General features: G+C 46.9%; 1 protein-coding gene across 2 annotated transcripts in view; it reads right to left on the reverse strand.

The window, feature by feature from the left end:
• The window catches only part of LOC115080647 (histo-blood group ABO system transferase 1-like), a 56,287-nt gene that overhangs the window by 13,198 nt on the left and 25,622 nt on the right, over positions 1-17,467 (reverse strand). For both annotated transcript variants that reach the window (XM_029584971.1, XM_029584970.1), the window contains exons 4-6: positions 10,986-11,015; positions 5,967-5,993; positions 4,829-4,864 (exon numbers count right to left, since the gene is read on the reverse strand). In XM_029584971.1, coding sequence (XP_029440831.1) covers positions 4,829-4,864; positions 5,967-5,993; positions 10,986-11,015 — 93 coding nt within the window. The remainder of the gene's footprint in view (positions 1-4,828; positions 4,865-5,966; positions 5,994-10,985; positions 11,016-17,467) is intronic.

Here is a 17,467-nt window from a genome sequence, read left to right on the forward strand (position 1 = left end):
ATCCCTAATAAGTCACAACGTTTTAATAATATTGAATGATCTACTAAGTCAAAAGCACTGGAAAGATCAATCAAGAATGCTGATTCACCCTTATCCAATATAAGGAGTAATTTTTCTCCCACAGATAACAAAGTTTCCATGCTACAAATTTTTATAAATCCATGTTGAGCATCTTCCAACACATTATTCTCAATCAGATAATTGAATAAAAAAAGGTCTCCAAAACCTTTGACATAAATGGCAAATCTGATACTGGTCTATAATTTTTACAATCTCTAGGATCTAGATGATCCTTTTTCAATAAAGGTTTTACCACAACCTTTTTCAAAACTGATGGAACACTACTCCTTGTCAATGATAAATGTATCAAATGTAAGAATTATTTTAAAATATTATCAGAAAGAGGGGGGCGTTGTTCTGCCGTGCTGAGAAATGGCAGCATGATCTGAGCGCGCCAATCCTCCCCCCACGAAATTGTTCTTTTACACTGTGATTACGATCTTTTTTGTGACTCCATACCCAGAGATTGCCAAGAGATTGCTGTCTGATGGCCATTAGAAAAAGAACGGCAGACCTTAAACAATTTGCGTTCAGCAAACTACCAGCGGACATTGCAGCCGGAGATGACGCGCCGATTACTACTAGGCCGCAGGCCCTGATTGAACCAGTAATGGAGGACGCAGTGCCTGCCTCGCCTACACCTTCCAATTTCCTACCCGAACTTGCCGACTTACCGTTGCGAGCAGAATTAAGGGAATGGTTCAGCTAACTCCGTACTGACATGAGGCGGCATAAAACAGAACTCTTAACATCAATCACGTAGATGAAAGATGATCTTGCCTCCCTTGGACACCGGGTAGATGACATGGCTTCTCCGGTCAACAAAAATCTACAGTGACAGAGATGGAATCCCTGGCAGATAAAATCAAGGACCTTGAAAATAGGTCCAGAAGATCCAATTTATGAATTCGTGGAGACCCAGAAATGACAGAATTTCAGGACTGCACTGCAGTTGCGATTGAAATTTGCAAATTAATACTGACCAGTAAACATGACTCAAACGACAGCACTACATCGCTGGATCTGGTCATTAACATTGAGAGAGCACATAGGGCCTTAGGGCCTCCCAAGGACAACAAGCCCCGGGACATTGTAATCAACTTGCATAGCTTTCAACAAAAAGAAGCCATTTTTTCTGCTGCAAAGGAGAAGCAGCGATGGTCATGGAAAGGGGAAGAGGTTACTATATTCAGCGACCTCGCACCTAGCACATTGAGGAAACACTATGATCTCTGGGAGGTAACCGGAGCTCTACGGGCTGCTAACATTAGATACAGATGGATGTACCCCTTCGCTCTATTTTTTTTTTAATATTAAGGGGGTCGCATACCGAGTTAAGCCCATGAGAGAAGCAGTTGATGCTTTTAAACAAGCCAGGTTAGCAATTCCGTTTGAAATACCTTCGAATCCCACGCAGCCATTATCAACGATGGACCCCACCCCAAAATGGAGACGGGCAGGCCAAGGAAGACAGCGACTCCACAGACACGATGCCTCTTTGAGCGCTCAACTCTCGGACCAAGAGTGATTGTAAGCTTGAACTATATATGGATATTCACCTGCAGGACTGACTTTCCACCAGACAAGCTTAAGGTCTCCAGCTAGGGATTGTCCACTAATTAGGAAAAGGCTACATATGGCCTGTCAATTCACATGAAAGGGTTTGCAGTTTTGATTTTCTAATGTTAAATCACGGTTTTAATTCTTGATATACATTGTTATAGGGGGGGGGTCAGGGCCTTGAGTGGCTTTTTTTCCACGAGGATCGCCCCTATGCTGGAGGGTTCACACTGGAGATTAGCGAACATTACAGGGTTGGGGGGCCTATTATCGTCTCGGGCCTGGGCATGAGAAAAGTTCAGCTATTTGCATTGAGGGGCTTATATATTGCGAATATTTTTCTCTTGCTATGCTTTTTTTTTTTTTTAACAATGCAACACTGGCCTTATTTACCATAGATTATGGCGTTCCATGTAGTATCATTGAATGTTAAGGGGCTCAACACACCCAGGAAGCGATATCTTCAGGCGGCAATGGTTGCATTCATACAGGAAACATCTCCGCCGGCACCATGAGCACTTACTACAGCCTAGCTCTTGCCCCCATAAATTCTTGGCAGCTAGCGGGAGGCAGGCAAAATGTGTTGGGGTAGGCATACTCTTCTCCGGTTCATTAATTTATGACTCGTTGCTACAAGTAGCTGAACCGGGCGGGAGATTTATATATTAGTAAAAGTCCATATGCAGGGGGAGGTCTTCACATTTTTATTTATTTATTTATTTATTTATTTAAAGGCTTTTATATACCGAAGTTCATGTACTAGTACATACCGCGTCGGTTTACATAGAACCAAAACTGGAAATTACATCAAACAAGTGGGTACAAAATAACAATGCTAACTTCGTAGGAACTTAGAACTTGAAAGTTAAGGAGAGAACAAGACAAAGTAGTTACAGATCATTGTAAATAGAAACCAATAATTACAAATATTTACAAATAACAGTCTTCAAAACTAAGGTTTACATCAGCCTTAATAGGTATGGGTGCAGCATGATGAACATTTAACAGACAGGAGTATGAGACAAAGAAATAAGATTAATAGTTACGGCATCAGACATCTGACATATGTGATTATGAAATGCGTGAATGAGTCTAGTCTTGGGTCAAGGCTCTAAGCGAGAACTTCAAGTGAAGGCTTTTGTGAAGAGCCAAGTTTTGAGTTTCTTTTTGAACGTTCGAATACAGGTTTCAAGACGAATGTCAGTGGGGAGGGCATTCCAGTGAAAGGGGCTGGCAGTCGAGAATGCACGTTTCTTGAGCGAAGACTTGGCTGAAGGTATGAATAAGGTGCCTAAGTAGCTGGTTCTGATTGGTCTTGATGATGCGTGTGGACGAAGTGGGCAGCTTAGATCTAGCGAGGTTTGGGAATGAATGGTCTTGTGGATTATAGTTAGTACTTTGAATATGATTCGGGATTTGATAGGGAGCCAGTGTAAGTTTTTTAGTATAGGTGTTATGTGTTCACCTCTGTTAGTGTTGGTCAGAATCCTGGCAGCGGAGTTCTGCAACATTTGAAGTGGTTTGGTGGTGATGGCTGGAAGGCCAATAAGCAGAGCGTTGCAGTAGTCGATTTTAGAAAATAGAATTGTTTGGAGGACTGTTCTAAAGTCCTGAAAATGTAGGAGAGGTTTCAACTTTTTCAGAATGTGTAGTTTGTGATAGCATTCTTTCGCTGTGTTCTTGACAAATTCTTTGAGGTTCAGCCTATTGTCCAAGGTAATGCCAAGGTCTCTTACGTGTGTGGGATTGATCATTAGAGGTGTGGTTAGATTGTTGGTAGCCTGAAAGTTTTCGTCTGGAGTGATCAGCAAAAGTTCCGACTCTGCTCCCCCCTCCTAACCATCCACAGGGCACTGGTGAAAGAGGGGGGGGGAAGACTCCCAAGACTCCTGGGATCCATGGTTCCCCCACCCGCAAACCCTTGCTGGCCCCTCAGCGTTTTGCGAGCCTTCCAAGGCCGCCGACGTGGGCCCTGATGACCGCAGAGCCCTTTTCCCAATGGCTACCCCTGCTGACTTCCCCTCCCGAGGCACAGTCTGAGCAAAGGGACTGCGCATTAAGGTGTGCAGACCACACACAACACGCCCTGCAGGCAGCAACATGCGGTTTGGGTACCATTGAACACGCGGTCGCAATGGAGGGGAACCACCAAGCCCCACTCGTGGGCGAGACAGACCACACACACACACGGTCATTAGCTGCGTGCACAGTGCTGCACCTACGCCAAAAGCAGAAGCATCACAAGGGAAAACTAGGCCGCAGTTGTGGCCACCGTGTGGCACTACGAATGAGGCTGACCGTGCACGGGAAAACAATCTCTGGGACCCCGGCGCAAAGGAGAACAGCTAAGGCACTCACTCTCCTAATCTTGCTGGCACCGACCACACTGCAGTCAATGGCGCCCTGCCCGTCAAGCCGGACTGAAGTTCCTGCACCAACAAAAATAAAAACTTTTTTTTTTTTTTTTTTTAATACAAAGCTTAAATCAAAAGACAAAAAAAAAATCAAGCCAGGGTATTTTCCTTCAGGAATCAACAGGCCACAGATGGAGACTTCAGAGGTCATGAGGGAACCAGTCCCCTGGCTATCAGGACCTTTGGCCACCAACGAGCTAAACCAGCCAGAGGTTGCCAACCCCCTGGTTGCCCGTCTCCACCTGAGGGATGGTCCGCAAAGAAGCCTAACACCTCAGGGAGCTCCGAATCCAAATATTTTTCTCATCTCACTACATTTTTTTGTTTTTTTTTAATTCAGACTGCAAGTTTGCACCTTTACCATCTACTGGAGACAGAAAAATACTGAGGGTCTTCAGGTGGCACGCTCGGATATGTAGCAGTGCCTCAAAGGTTTGTTCTCTGCCTCCATCTGCTGGTAGGAATGAAAAACCCACTTGTCTGGACTGATCTGGGGTATGAACAGGAACTGGTGTTTTCCAGGCTTTATCATTAACATAAGCCCAGATTTAAGATTTCTTTAGGCTGCCTGGCAGCAAGAGGGGTATACAAAGATACATGATACGGCAGGAGCCCTCATTTTTTGCTAAGATCCACACTGACATCTGCATCAATACTGCAGAGTTTTCCGAGGTAATGTGCTCTTGCATTTTGTAGCTCAACAGACAGTAAATAATAGCCTAATCTTCTGGGGGAAAATTACAATAACTTAGTAAATGCATTTGCCATATATTTAACAAAGGACAAGTACTCACGGAAGCTGTGATAGATCGGGTTTGTTGTAAATCATTCTAGAAAGACAGAGCAAAAGTAAGGAATAAGTAGGGATGGGTGGAATGCAGAGAAATGCCTCTATGCTGATCTGGCCATCATACAGACAACTTTGTGTAAATCATTTGGGAATTAGTGCCCCATAATCAGACATCCATATTTCTGAGGTACAGTGGAAGCCATCTGTTTTCTATTTCAGCCTTTGCTATTGGATGTTCTTTTGGAGAGCTCTTCCGGAACTTTTGTTCAACAAGATGGAAGCTAGGCCCTAAAAGGCCTTGCTAGCAACTGCTTTCAAGACTTCAGAAGGGATTTAATTCTTCCTCAGCAATGAGGTGCAGCAAATGGTTCCCATCTCAAGTGATTCATTTCAGAAGAGCTCTCTCAGTTGCATCACTGGAACAGCCAGGTCATGCCAAGAATGGTCAAGGTACTGGGCCAAACAGTCTTAGCAACATGAATGGTCAGCCCTCGCCAGTGTCTGCATTTTAAGGGTAATCAGAGAATGCAGATAAAAGAAACATCAGGCAGACTCATGGTCAAGAAACAAAGGCCAAGCAGTCGATCCAAGATGAACCAAGAGAGGAAGGCAGCAGCCAGAGAACCAGTGAAGATAGGGTTCAAATTCTGCTTCTTTCAACGATTCTTCTAGTGACCTTGAGCATGCCACTTCACTCTCCATGGCTTGGGGTACATTTTGTCTGAACAGTCTATATATAGGGACTCACCCAGAGTGGAGGGAGGTGAGGTAGTGAGCTTGCTGGGAATCGGAAGCTGGAAGGGAAAGGGAACTCGCCTAGCCTCTCCAGATGGGTAATATGGCAAGGGTTCCCTTTGTCCTGGGAGTTAAGGAGACGTTCATGTGGTGTTGGTGGAAAAATGTGCCATCTGCTCCTTCCCCCCCCCATGTGGAAGAACTCTCTGGACTGCAGCACGTGCTACAGGGAGCAGAGCAGCGCTGGAAGGTGGCTCCCATCTTCAAGAAGGGCCATGCCCTGAAAAGGTATTCCTAAAACACAGATTTGCCTGAAGGCAAACTTCTTGCAGCCAATGATGTATGAAAACTGCCTTGGGGAATGTTGGTCCTATCTACATTCCAACTTCTTGCGAGATTATACTGACCTTGTTTGAGGTCTGACCTCTGGCCCCCTGTGTAAAGAAAAACATTTCACATACATTTAATAGGAATTCACAATACTGCATTTTTATAAATGTTTTACAATACATTCCTCTTCTTTTGTATGGCTAATGACACTTTGAAAACATGTTGTAGGATTATGAATCACGATATGCAACTGGTGCCCATTTTATCTATCCCAGAAAAGTGAATGGCTGAACTGAGCATTGCAACATATTGGATTTATTGCCAGATTTTTGTATAGTGCCTTTCCAAAAAGATCAGGGCAGTTCACAAGTTAAAGCAAATCAATAAAACAATAATACAGCTCAGAATAAACTGTTCCTAAATACATTCTAGCACCAAACAGTTCATAACAGTGCACCTTCAAACTTTTACAAGAAAAGGTACATTTAAAAAAGTGTTTCTTAGGCTACTTAAAAAAGCCAAGCTTGTCAATTGGTTTTAAAGGTCTTAATACCTGACAACAATCGAAGTTCTTTGAGCGTTGCATTCCCATATTCTGGGCCCAGCCACAGAAAAAGCACGCTCTCTAACTTCGCCTAAAAGCACATTACTTAGAGAGGGTATGTCTAATAATCCTTTATTAGTAGATCCTAGCACTCTTTGGGAGGACATGGAAGTGTAGATTTGCTTCTAATCAATCTGTGTCTTTCCTATAAACAATTTTATGAGCCAGTGTCAAAACTGCATAACGAATACGGAATTTTACTGGTAACCAATGTAATGAAATTAAAGTGGAGGTGATTATGGTCAAATTTATTACTGCAGATATCTGCATAAGGACCTCTTGTTCAACCAGGCTGCCCATTGGTGACTCCCTACCTTGCTATTCCATCACTGGTTTCCTCCCACCCTTGTGTCAATCTTGAATTCTGCTGCCGTTTGGGGTCCTACTACCATACGCCAGCATGTACACAAACTTTCTCATATACACCCACACTGACACTTGCATGTTCACTCTCATCCTCTCTTTCACATCCATATATGCTAATACTCACAACACACACACTCACTCTCATGCCACTCATTGGCCCACAGACTCTCACACACACACGCACAGTCACTCTCATGCCACTCATTGGCCCACAGACTCTCACACACACACGCACAGTCACTCTCATGCCACTCATTGACCCAGACTCTCACGCCACTCATTGACCCACAGACTCTCTCACACACTCACTCAATTTCCCCCCTCTTCCATGCACACACTCACTTCAGTAACAGCAGACCAAACATCCTCCACTGCCAAAAAGAAGCCAAAAAGTCCTTACTGCAACTCCCCCCGCGCACGCACACACGCTAATCTCAGGTGAGCATAGTTTAAAAGTTCCCAGGAATGACCATTTCCACTTACCACCAAAGGAGAAAGGAGTCAGAGAGGAGTCACCTGCCCCAGGGCCACAGAAAGACAGCATAATCACATACATGCAATGAGAGAGAAGCCAGAAGGGAGTCCCACAGCCAATGAAAAAAGAGACGCCACCCACCTCCACCCCCCCCCCCCCAGGGACCAAAGAGCAGTATTCTGCTCCCACCCTCACCAAAAGAGAGAGGAGAAAGCTGTCACATGCCCCACTGCAATCAAACGAAGGCCACCAAGATCAGAGCAGTCGCCTCCTCCATTGGCACCAGGGTAAGACATCAATAAGCTGCTCCGCCATCACAGAATACGAGAGAAGCCAGAGAAGAGAGAAATAATTCCCCAACTACCACCAAGAGGGGACTGAGAGGCCACACTGCTACTGAAAGAGAGAACCATTTGCTCCCCCACTTCCGAAGGAGATGAACCAGAAAGAAAGCTTGCTGACATATCTATGGCTTCCTTTCACTGTAGGCTATAAAATCAAAGTTAAAAAAACTGACTGAGCAATGGACGCTGACCTACAAGTATCCATCAGCTAAATACAATCACACTTTGGCCACTGTAATGTAATAATTAATTTCAACACAAAGTGAAGGGGCTTAGAACCTGAGTGAAGTTAATAGGCAGGTCTTTCCTTGATATAGGTTAAGGACAACATGGAGAGAGTATATATTTACCACCTTAAGTTTCTCCCAGGGAGGGTAACTGTCAGCGGCCCACACAGGGCTAAAGGCTTTGGCTACTTTTTCCTCGCAAATCTTAGCCTGAATTTTCAGGGCGGATTTAGGGACAGACATCCACTTTGGAACTGTGCGGGTGTGTGCAGAACCCGGCAGGGCACAATCAAGGGAGCAGATGTAACTTTGTGCAGGCAGACTGGACATGCACATGTTCAAAAGCTGAAAGCACGCATGTGAGTCATTTCTCCTCCACAACTCAATCCCCTCTGCAACACCCCCTTACTGGGGATGGAAAAGCGTGCACAAAACTGTGCTCCACGCATACACAGAGCCCCGCGCCTCCATTTCCACATGGCAATTTACGCACAAAACAGGGAGTTCTGCAGATAAATTCTTTTGAAAAGCCAGGCTAATAGGGAGGACCTTGCAAACGGGCTGATACAGTAAAACGTGAGGGAGAGCCGGCAAGCCCCCAAAGGCCACTCTCCTGGGCGCGTGATTCAGTAAGCAGGAGCATGCAAATGAGGGTCTGCGGTAAAAAGGAGGCGCTAGGGACATTAGCACGTCCCTAGTGCCTCCTTATTGACAGAAGTGGCGGCTGTCAGTGGGTTTGACAGCCGACACTTAATTTTACCAGCGTCTGTTGTCGAACCCGCTGACAGCCACGGGTTTGGAAAACGGACGCCGGCAAAATTGAGGGTCCGTCTTCCAACTCGCAGGCAGATTTTTAAAGAATTTTTATTTATTTTTTATTTTTGGGACCTCCGACAATATCGCTATGATATTAAGTTGGAGGGTGTACAGAAAAGCAGTTTTTTCTGCTTTTCTGTACACTTTCCTGGGGCCGGCAGGCGTTAATTTCTGAAAGTAAAATGTGTGGCTTGGTAAGAGGGAACTGGAACTCAGGAACAGCCTGGAGCTGGGTGCAGGTAAGAGTGGAACTCAGGAACACCCTGGAGCTGGGTGCAGGTAAGAGTGGAACTGGAACTCAGGAACAGGCTGGAGCTGGGTGCGGGTAAGAGTGGAACTGGAACTCAGGAACAGGCTGAAGCTGGGTGCGGGTAAGAGTGGAACTGGAACTCAGGAACAGGCTGGAGAGCTGGGTGCAGGTAAGAGTGGAACTGGAACTCAGGAACAGCCTGGAGCTGGGTGAAGGTAAGAGTGGAACTGGATCTCAGGAACAGCCTGGAGCTGGGTGCGGGTAAGAGTGGAACTGGAACTCAGGAACAGGCTGGAGCTGGGTGCGGGTAAGAGTGGAACTGGAACTCAGGAACAGGCTGGAGCTGGGTGCGGGTAAGAGTGGAACTGGATCTCAGGAACAGGCTGGAGCTGGGTGCGGGTAAGAGTGGAACTGGATCTCAGGAACAGGCTGGAGCTGGGTGCGGGTAAGAGTGGAACTGGAACTCAGGAACAGGCTGGAGCTGGGTGCGGGTAAGAGTGGAACTGGAACTCAGGAACAGGCTGGAGCTGGGTGCGGGTAAGAGTGGAACTGGAACTCAGGAACAGGCTGGAGCTGGGTGCGGGTAAGACTGGAACTGGTACACAGGAACAGACTGGAGCTGGGTGTGGGTAAGAGTGGAACTGGATCTCAGGAACAGGCTGGAGCTGGGTGCGGGTAAGACTGGAACTGGTACACAGGAACAGACTGGAGCTGGGTGTGGGTAAGAGTGGAACTGGATCTCAGGAACAGGCTGGAGCTGGGTGCGGGTAAGACTGGAACTGGTACACAGGAACAGACTGGAGCTGGGTGTGGGTAAGAGTGGAACTGGATCTCAGGAACAGGCTGGAGCTGGGTGCGGGTAAGAGTGGAACTGGAACTCAGGAACAGGCTGGAGCTGGGTGCGGGTAAGAGTGGAACTGGAACTCAGGAACAGGCTGGAGCTGGGTGCGGGTAAGAGTGGAACTGGAACTCAGGAACAGGCTGGAGCTGGGTGCGGGTAAGAGTGGAACTGGAACTCAGGAACAGGCTGGAGCTGGGTGCGGGTAAGACTGGAACTGGTACACAGGAACAGACTGGAGCTGGGTGTGGGTAAGAGTGGAACTGGATCTCAGGAACAGGCTGGAGCTGGGTGCGGGTAAGACTGGAACTGGTACACAGGAACAGACTGGAGCTGGGTGTGGGTAAGAGTGGAACTGGTACACAGGAACAGACTGGAGCTGGGTGTGGGTAAGAGTGGAACTGGTACACAGGTAAGAGTGGAACAGACTGAAGACTCCTGTGTGATGTCCTCAGTGCTCTCAATTGATTTGTTTCTCACAGTTTGTTTTCTCCTGGTGCTTGAATCCATCATCAGAGGAATCTACATGGAACAGCAGCTTCTGATGTCCCCTATGCGTAGGAAGGGAAGTCAAACATTGCCCCGAGTCTCAAATGCAATGTTTTATCCCTTGTAAACCAATTTAACACCAGCGGGTCCTGGCTCTGGGTTACTACCTCCTCCATCTTCGTTGAGTAGTGGAGAGGCAGGTCTTCCCTAACCTGGGCAGGCCCAAACACAGCGTTCCCCAATCCCCGAGTCCAGGTGGTGCAGAGGGTCTTCACCAGGCCTCCTACCATGAACATGTAAAACCCCTGAAAATATACCCAGAGGGATATCCCAACCTAGAACGGAGGACTGTGGGGGAAAAAATAATCATCTCTCCTTCACCCATCCTTCCATTGAGAAGAAACAAATGTTTTTACTGCTTGATGAACTTTTCACGTGCTTCAAGTTTAACTCTGGTACCAAAAACTTCCAGGCTTCTACACTATACAGTGAGAAAGAACCCAAATAAACTGCAGAAATGGGGATGCACAATTTCTAATCAGCAAAAGATTGACTTAAAGCATAGATTTGCAGTAAGGCTAAAACAAACCACCAATATGTGGACATTCAAAGCTGTCTGAAAAGTCTTTTTTGTGGGGTTTGCCTGAACTGTAACTGTATTCACATTTATGGAGAAATTATACTGACCTCCAGGTAAGAGGTCCACACTCTGGCCATCTGTGGAAGAAGAAAATATATGCAAGGTCTCATTTGTAAGAGTAAATGATGGCAGATAAAGAGCAGAACAGCTGTGCATGTTACCCCCATGCCTTCCGTTTAGGGTTATTATAATAGGCATCCACCACCGTGCCTGAGCCTTCCTCCCAGCAGTTTCATATCAAGACTCCCTAGTTCCACAGCTTCCTTTTCATTGGAAAGTCTCTCCAAGTCCTCAAGTCATGTCGTATGTCTTTTGGTGCAGACTCAGCACCATTTGGTTGCCTTTTTCTAAATTGCTTCTATCCTCTTATCTGTCCTTTTCTGAGATATGGCCTCCGGAGTTCTACACAGTACAGGGCCATTATCACCTCCTTTTTCCTGCTAGCTGTGCCCCTCTCTATGCAGCTCAGCCTCCTTTTTGCCCCTAGTCACCATCTTGTCCAGCTGTTTTGCTACCTTCAGATCATCAGACACTATTACCCTGAGGTCTCTCATCAGACCCTCCCCCTCCCCCTCATGTAATGGGACCCTGTTTGACTGGTGTGCTGTATCCAGGGAGCTACAATGCTGGGGTCCGTCCAGCAGAGGGCAGGCTTAACCTGCTGGGCCCTTGGCATGGTCCTGTCCAGGCTAAACTGGTGTTTTCTTCCAGACTCCTGATCTCAGATGCTGTGCAGGAGGTTCTTCATTCAGAGTAGTGGACCAAGGAAAATTTAAAAAAAAAAAATATATACCCTCTCCACTCCCTTTCCTACTGTTCACTCCAAAGAAAAAACCACAGACTCCAGTAGACTGTGTTCCACAACAATGTACTTTCGTTTAAAAACCAAAATCCGGGGGGACGTGATGACGTCACCGACGAGCATGGCGGCTTAAGAAAATGCTCCCGGCTTTATCCTGTAATTTCATGCTCTAAACTACGGCGTTCACACTCCTTTTACGACACAAGTTGGCGATTTCGACTCCTTTCAGGCCCCAGATGGCGGGGAAGAAAAAAACCTGTCAGTCTGAAGCAGTTCTCCTATGAAAAATTGGAGACCGAATCTAGCACTAGCGCGGGGGCCCAGGACGCTGAGGGAGACATGGCGCTCGCGTCTGACCACGAGGCCCCGCAGTCGCTGCATGACCTCCCCTCCCGTTCCGAGCTCCGGGAATGGTTCATCGAGCTGCGGGCGGACATGCGCCAACATAAACAGGAGCTACAAACCCTCCTCGCCGACGTGAAGGAGGATCTGGCGTCCTTGGGGCGTAGGGTCGATGACTTCGAGACCCGAATGGACAGGCAAGAAGAATTTATGCGACATGCGACTGAACTTCATACAGTAAGCAGGGCAGAGCGCATAAACTTAGAAGAAAAAATGGAAGACCTAGAAAATAGGTCGCGGCGCAACAATCTGCGTCTGCGGGGAATCCCAGACACGCCTGAATTTGCAGACAGCCGGGCAGTGGCCACGCGATTGCTTCAGTTTATCATGCAAACGGCACAACCCGCAGGCTCCGAGGGGGATCAGTCTCCTCTCACTTACAATATTGAGAGAGCGCATAGGGTCCAGGGTCCCCGCACCGGAGACCGGCCGAGAGACATTTTGCTATGTATGCAAATTTATCGGGAGAAGGAATTAATATATATGGCGTCCAGAAAGCAACGTGACTGGGCCTGGGAGGGCCATAAGGTGAGCGTCTTCGCGGATCTGGCGGCGTCCACACTCCGCAAGCGTTTTGAATTAAGAGCTGCGACAGTGATTCTACAGGAAAAGGGGATTCGTTACCGCTGGACATTTCCCTTCGGGCTTCTGTTTACCGCTGAGGGAATAACCTACAGGATTAAATCACTAGCGGAAGCTAAAGAAGCCTTTACAAAGGCTAACATCTCCAATGATCTCCCCTCTAGCAAACCGGAAGAAGTTCCTTTCCGAATGATCACTACTCCAGGATGGCAGAGAGTGGGAAACAACAAACGCCTGGCCAGGCAGAAATCAACCACCGCAAACAACCTCCGCGGAGCGAGGGCTGCTCCCTGATTTACAGTGTCTGCTTATCGTCAGTAGCTTTTAGAATATGCGAAGCCTTATTTTTCTTCTTTTTTCGTACTACAGGACATTATGTTCGAGCGCAAGTTCCGGATCGGATGCGTTTTGTTTTTAGACTTGTCTTGATCTGTATTTCGCATGCCGGGACATTGCGCACCTTTTGCTAACATTCTAGCCGGTTGAGCCTCCTGCTCTATGGTGCGTTCACGTTCTCTGAATGAAAGTATCCAGGGCGAGGATACTGTTGGTATGGGGGGATTGGGACGGGTGGGTATTGGGTCCATGAGTTCAAACTGTTGTTGTATATTGTCATGCTATGCTGTACAGGTTATTTGGAAAAAGAGGGGGGGCCGTACAATGACGGATTCCAAGGGGGGTGATGGGCTCTATGAATGGCGATGACGGTTTGGTCCCTTAATACTAAGGGCCTTAATTCCCCCAAAAAGCGACAACTGTTACAGAGGGACTTGATACAGCAGAGGGTTTCCATAGCCTTTATTCAGGAGACACACTTACGCCGGCGACATGAAAGAGTATTGCAGATATCAGGGTACCCCAATGTGTACTTAGCTGCCAGCACCCGTGGCAATAAATATGCAGGGGTGGGTATTCTGCTCGCCAGTTCTGTTACGTATGACTACATGTCCCACTTAGCGGATCCTAACGGGCGGTATCTATTCTTAAAGATAAAGATCGATCAGCAGGTCTATACGCTTATTAACATTTATGCCCCAAATAAGGACCAAGGATGTTTTCTGCGGGGTCTGGTGGATAAAATGACTTATTATATAGAAGGTCAAGTTCTATGGGGGGGTGACCATAATTTGGTCCGTAACCCGCGCATGGACGCCTCCCATCGCACAAAATCAGGCAGCTGGGCAGCCTCTTCTGAGCTGGCCCATGTGATGACTTCCTGGGACTTGGTTGATGTATGGCGGTCCCGCAACCCCTTCTCTAGAATGTATACTTTTTTCTCCCACCCTCATTCAACATACTCTCGCATTGATTTTTTTTTGGTTGACAAGGGATTACAGAATCAGGTCACAGAGGTGGGAATCGGAGATATTACTTGGTCAGACCACGCCCCTATTTGGGTATCTCTATCTTTGGCCACGACAGACATGGGCACTCGATTTTGGAGGTTGAGGGAAGATCAATTAGGGGATGAGGAGCGGTGTAAGGTGATTAATGACTATATACAGGAGTATTTTCTGCAGAATACTGGATCAGTGGTGGCGGCAGGGTCCCTTTGGGAATGCTCTAAACTAGTTATCCGTGGCAAGCTTATAGCAATGGCCACCGCGGAGAAAAAGAAAAGAGAACAACGAAGGCTGTCATTACTTGGTTCTCTGAATCGGCTGGCGCGCAGGCATGCACTCACTTTGAACCCAGACTTGCTGCAACAATTGGGGGCCATACGCACGGAGTTAAATATGTTAGATGCGGCGTGGGTGGCGCACGCACTGGAGCGCACAAAACAGAAATTCTTTGAAGGGTCGAATAAAGCAGGCCGCATTCTAGCTCGTCAGTTGAAACATCGAGCCATACAGAATAATATTGCTAAGCTTAAAAGTGTAGAGGGGACATATATCACATCCACTGCTGAGATCAGGGAGTGTTTTACCAAATTTTATGAGAACCTTTATAAAAAAGATGACACCATTTCAGAGCACGACGTTGGAGGATATCTTCAGGATATACCATTGTCGGGACTCACGGAGGAGCAACAGGGCATTCTTGATCAACCGATTAATTTGGCAGAGGTTCAAGTGGCCATTCATGACCTGAAGGCTGGTAAAGCCCCGGGCCTTGATGGTTTCTCCGGAGCGTACTACAAGAAGTGTAGTGCTTCCCTAATTACGCCCCTAGTTGATTATTTCAATAGCCTGAGGGAGGGGGCCCATTTACCTCCGCATTCAAATACGGCTGGCATAACGGTGCTGGCAAAGCCCGGTAGAGACCCGACTCAATGTAGTTCTTACAGGCCCATATCTCTCATTAATCTGGATTTAAAGATATTGGCGAAGGTGCTGGCCGCACGTCTTAATTTGGCGCTGCCGGGATTGGTTCACCGGGATCAAGTAGGATTTATACCGCAGCGAATGGCGGCGGACAATGTCCGCAAGGTTACTGATATCATGTGGTGGGTTAAAAAGCAGAATATCCCATTGTTGCTGTTGGCAATTGATGCTGAAAAAGCATTTGACCTGGTACATTGGGAGTTCTTATTCGCTACTTTGAGGAAGATGAATTTTGGGCAAATGTTCCTTCAATGGCTTAGTGTGCTTTACCACCATCCCACGGCGCGCATAAAGGTTAATGGGGGCTACGGGAGCGCTTTTTCGGTGCAGAGAGGAACTAGGCAGGGGTGCCCGTTGTCGCCCCTGCTGTTTGCTCTTTTCTTAGAACCCTTTACGACGCGTGTGCGCAATTCCAATCTCATTACAGGGGTTCAGATGGGAGATATACACATGAAGCTATCGCTTTTTGCGGACGACATACTCATGACGATCACGAATCCTGCCACATCCCTGTGGGCAATCACTACAGAAATTGCTGCTTACAGCGCAGTTTCTGGCTTTAAAATTAATCTGGATAAATCCGAGCTCCTTAACGTATCGGTTGATGATGGTATCCTACGTGATCTTCTCCTACTGTACCCATTTAGATTGGCTAAACATGCTCTTAAATATTTAGGGGTGCATATTGGGGCCAATATTGATGATCTTTACGACCTTAATTATAAACCTTTACTTAGCAAGGTGAAGCAAGACCTACAAACCTGGGATAGGGGCCAGCATTCTTGGTTGGGGCGTGTAGCCATTGTAAAAATGAACATCCTCCCCAGGTTTTTGTATCTGTTTATCACACTGTCTATCTCCCTTAGCTCTGCCCTGTTGCGGTCATGGCAGAAGATTCTCTATGACTTCATCTGGCGCAGACGGCCCCCACGGATTTCTCGGCGCTTACTTTATTTACCCCGGGATAGAGGAGGCCTTGGAGTGCCTCACCTTGAAAAATATTATGCAGCGGCCCAACTCCTAGTGGTCCTGGATAGTCATAGGGTTACCACTGCCAAACAGTGGGTCTCCTTTGCTGATAGCATTTCGGGCTCCATGCCGCTTTCGGCATTGACATGGCAACCTCGCAATACTTGGGTGGCTGTGGAAAATCTATCTCCCACTATTAATACCACTCTAGGATTGTGGGATAAGTGGAAAGGGAAACTTGTTGGAACTCGCTTATATTTTTACTCCACCCATGTTTTTTATTTAAATAATTTCCCAGCTGGGCACCATAATCCTACCTTTAAGAGTTGGCGGGCACGGGGTCTCACCAAAATAGCACACTTCATGGGCGGCGGCTCTGTGATGTCATGGCCTCAAATCCAGAACATACACCAGTTGCCCGACGCAGACTTTCTTGCGGGACACCAACTTTCTCATTTTCTAAAAAGCGCGCCTGTCTCCCCTTCTATAGCTCAGGGTCAGACTTTATTTGAACATTACTGTACTGACGCGGATAAGAAGCGGGGGATGGTATCTAAACTGTATGTGTTATTGTTAGGGGTTTCCGATGAGTGCTTCCCCCATACCAGAGCGTGGGAGAAGGACCTGGGGAGGACCATTTCGATTGCGGAATGGCAACAATTATATGTTGCTGTAAAAAAGTGTTCTGTTTCAGCGAATATGCAGGAGAACTGTTATAAGATGCTTACTAGATGGTACCTCACCCCAGTTGTGCTGCGTAAAAGATATCCTAATTTAAGTGACCTGTGTTGGCGCAAATGTGGGCATCCAGGGGATTATCTGCACATGTGGTGGTCCTGTCCTCTAGTGCACTCTTTGTGGTCCCAAGTGGCACAATGGTTGGAACAGGTTCTGCAGGTACATGAACTTTTAAATCCTGGGTTCATGCTAATTCATTTACAGCATACAGACTTGACGAGGCCACAAACATTATTTTGCCAACAGGTTTTTATTGCTACCCGGATGGTCCTTGCACAACACTGGAAACAGACAATAATCCCAACACTGGCACGCATACAGCATAAGGTGCATTATTTCTGTAGAATGGCGGCGATCACCGCAGAACTGCACAAAACATTACCACTATTTCGAGCCATATGGAACCCCTTCATGGACTGGGAAACATCGATTCCGGAAGCGCTTTGCGTTTTGGAGCCCTCATGGACTACATAAGCATCAGCTAGAGATGATGTTTTGCGTGCGGACCTCTTTCTCCTGTGATTTTTCATATTATCATCATTATTCTTCTTATTATTATTATCATCTGTGGACTCATGGTGGGGGGGGGAGGGTGGATCGGGGAATGGGGGATGGCGGTTTGGTGGGGCATGGGGATTATTTATTTATTTATTTATTTATTTAAGTTTTTTTATATACCAACATTCAAGACAGTAGTCCCATCATGCTGGTT

The sequence above is a fragment of the Rhinatrema bivittatum genome, chromosome 19, assembly GCF_901001135.1.
Source record: "Rhinatrema bivittatum chromosome 19, aRhiBiv1.1, whole genome shotgun sequence".
Classification (NCBI taxonomy): Eukaryota; Metazoa; Chordata; class Amphibia; order Gymnophiona; family Rhinatrematidae; genus Rhinatrema; species Rhinatrema bivittatum.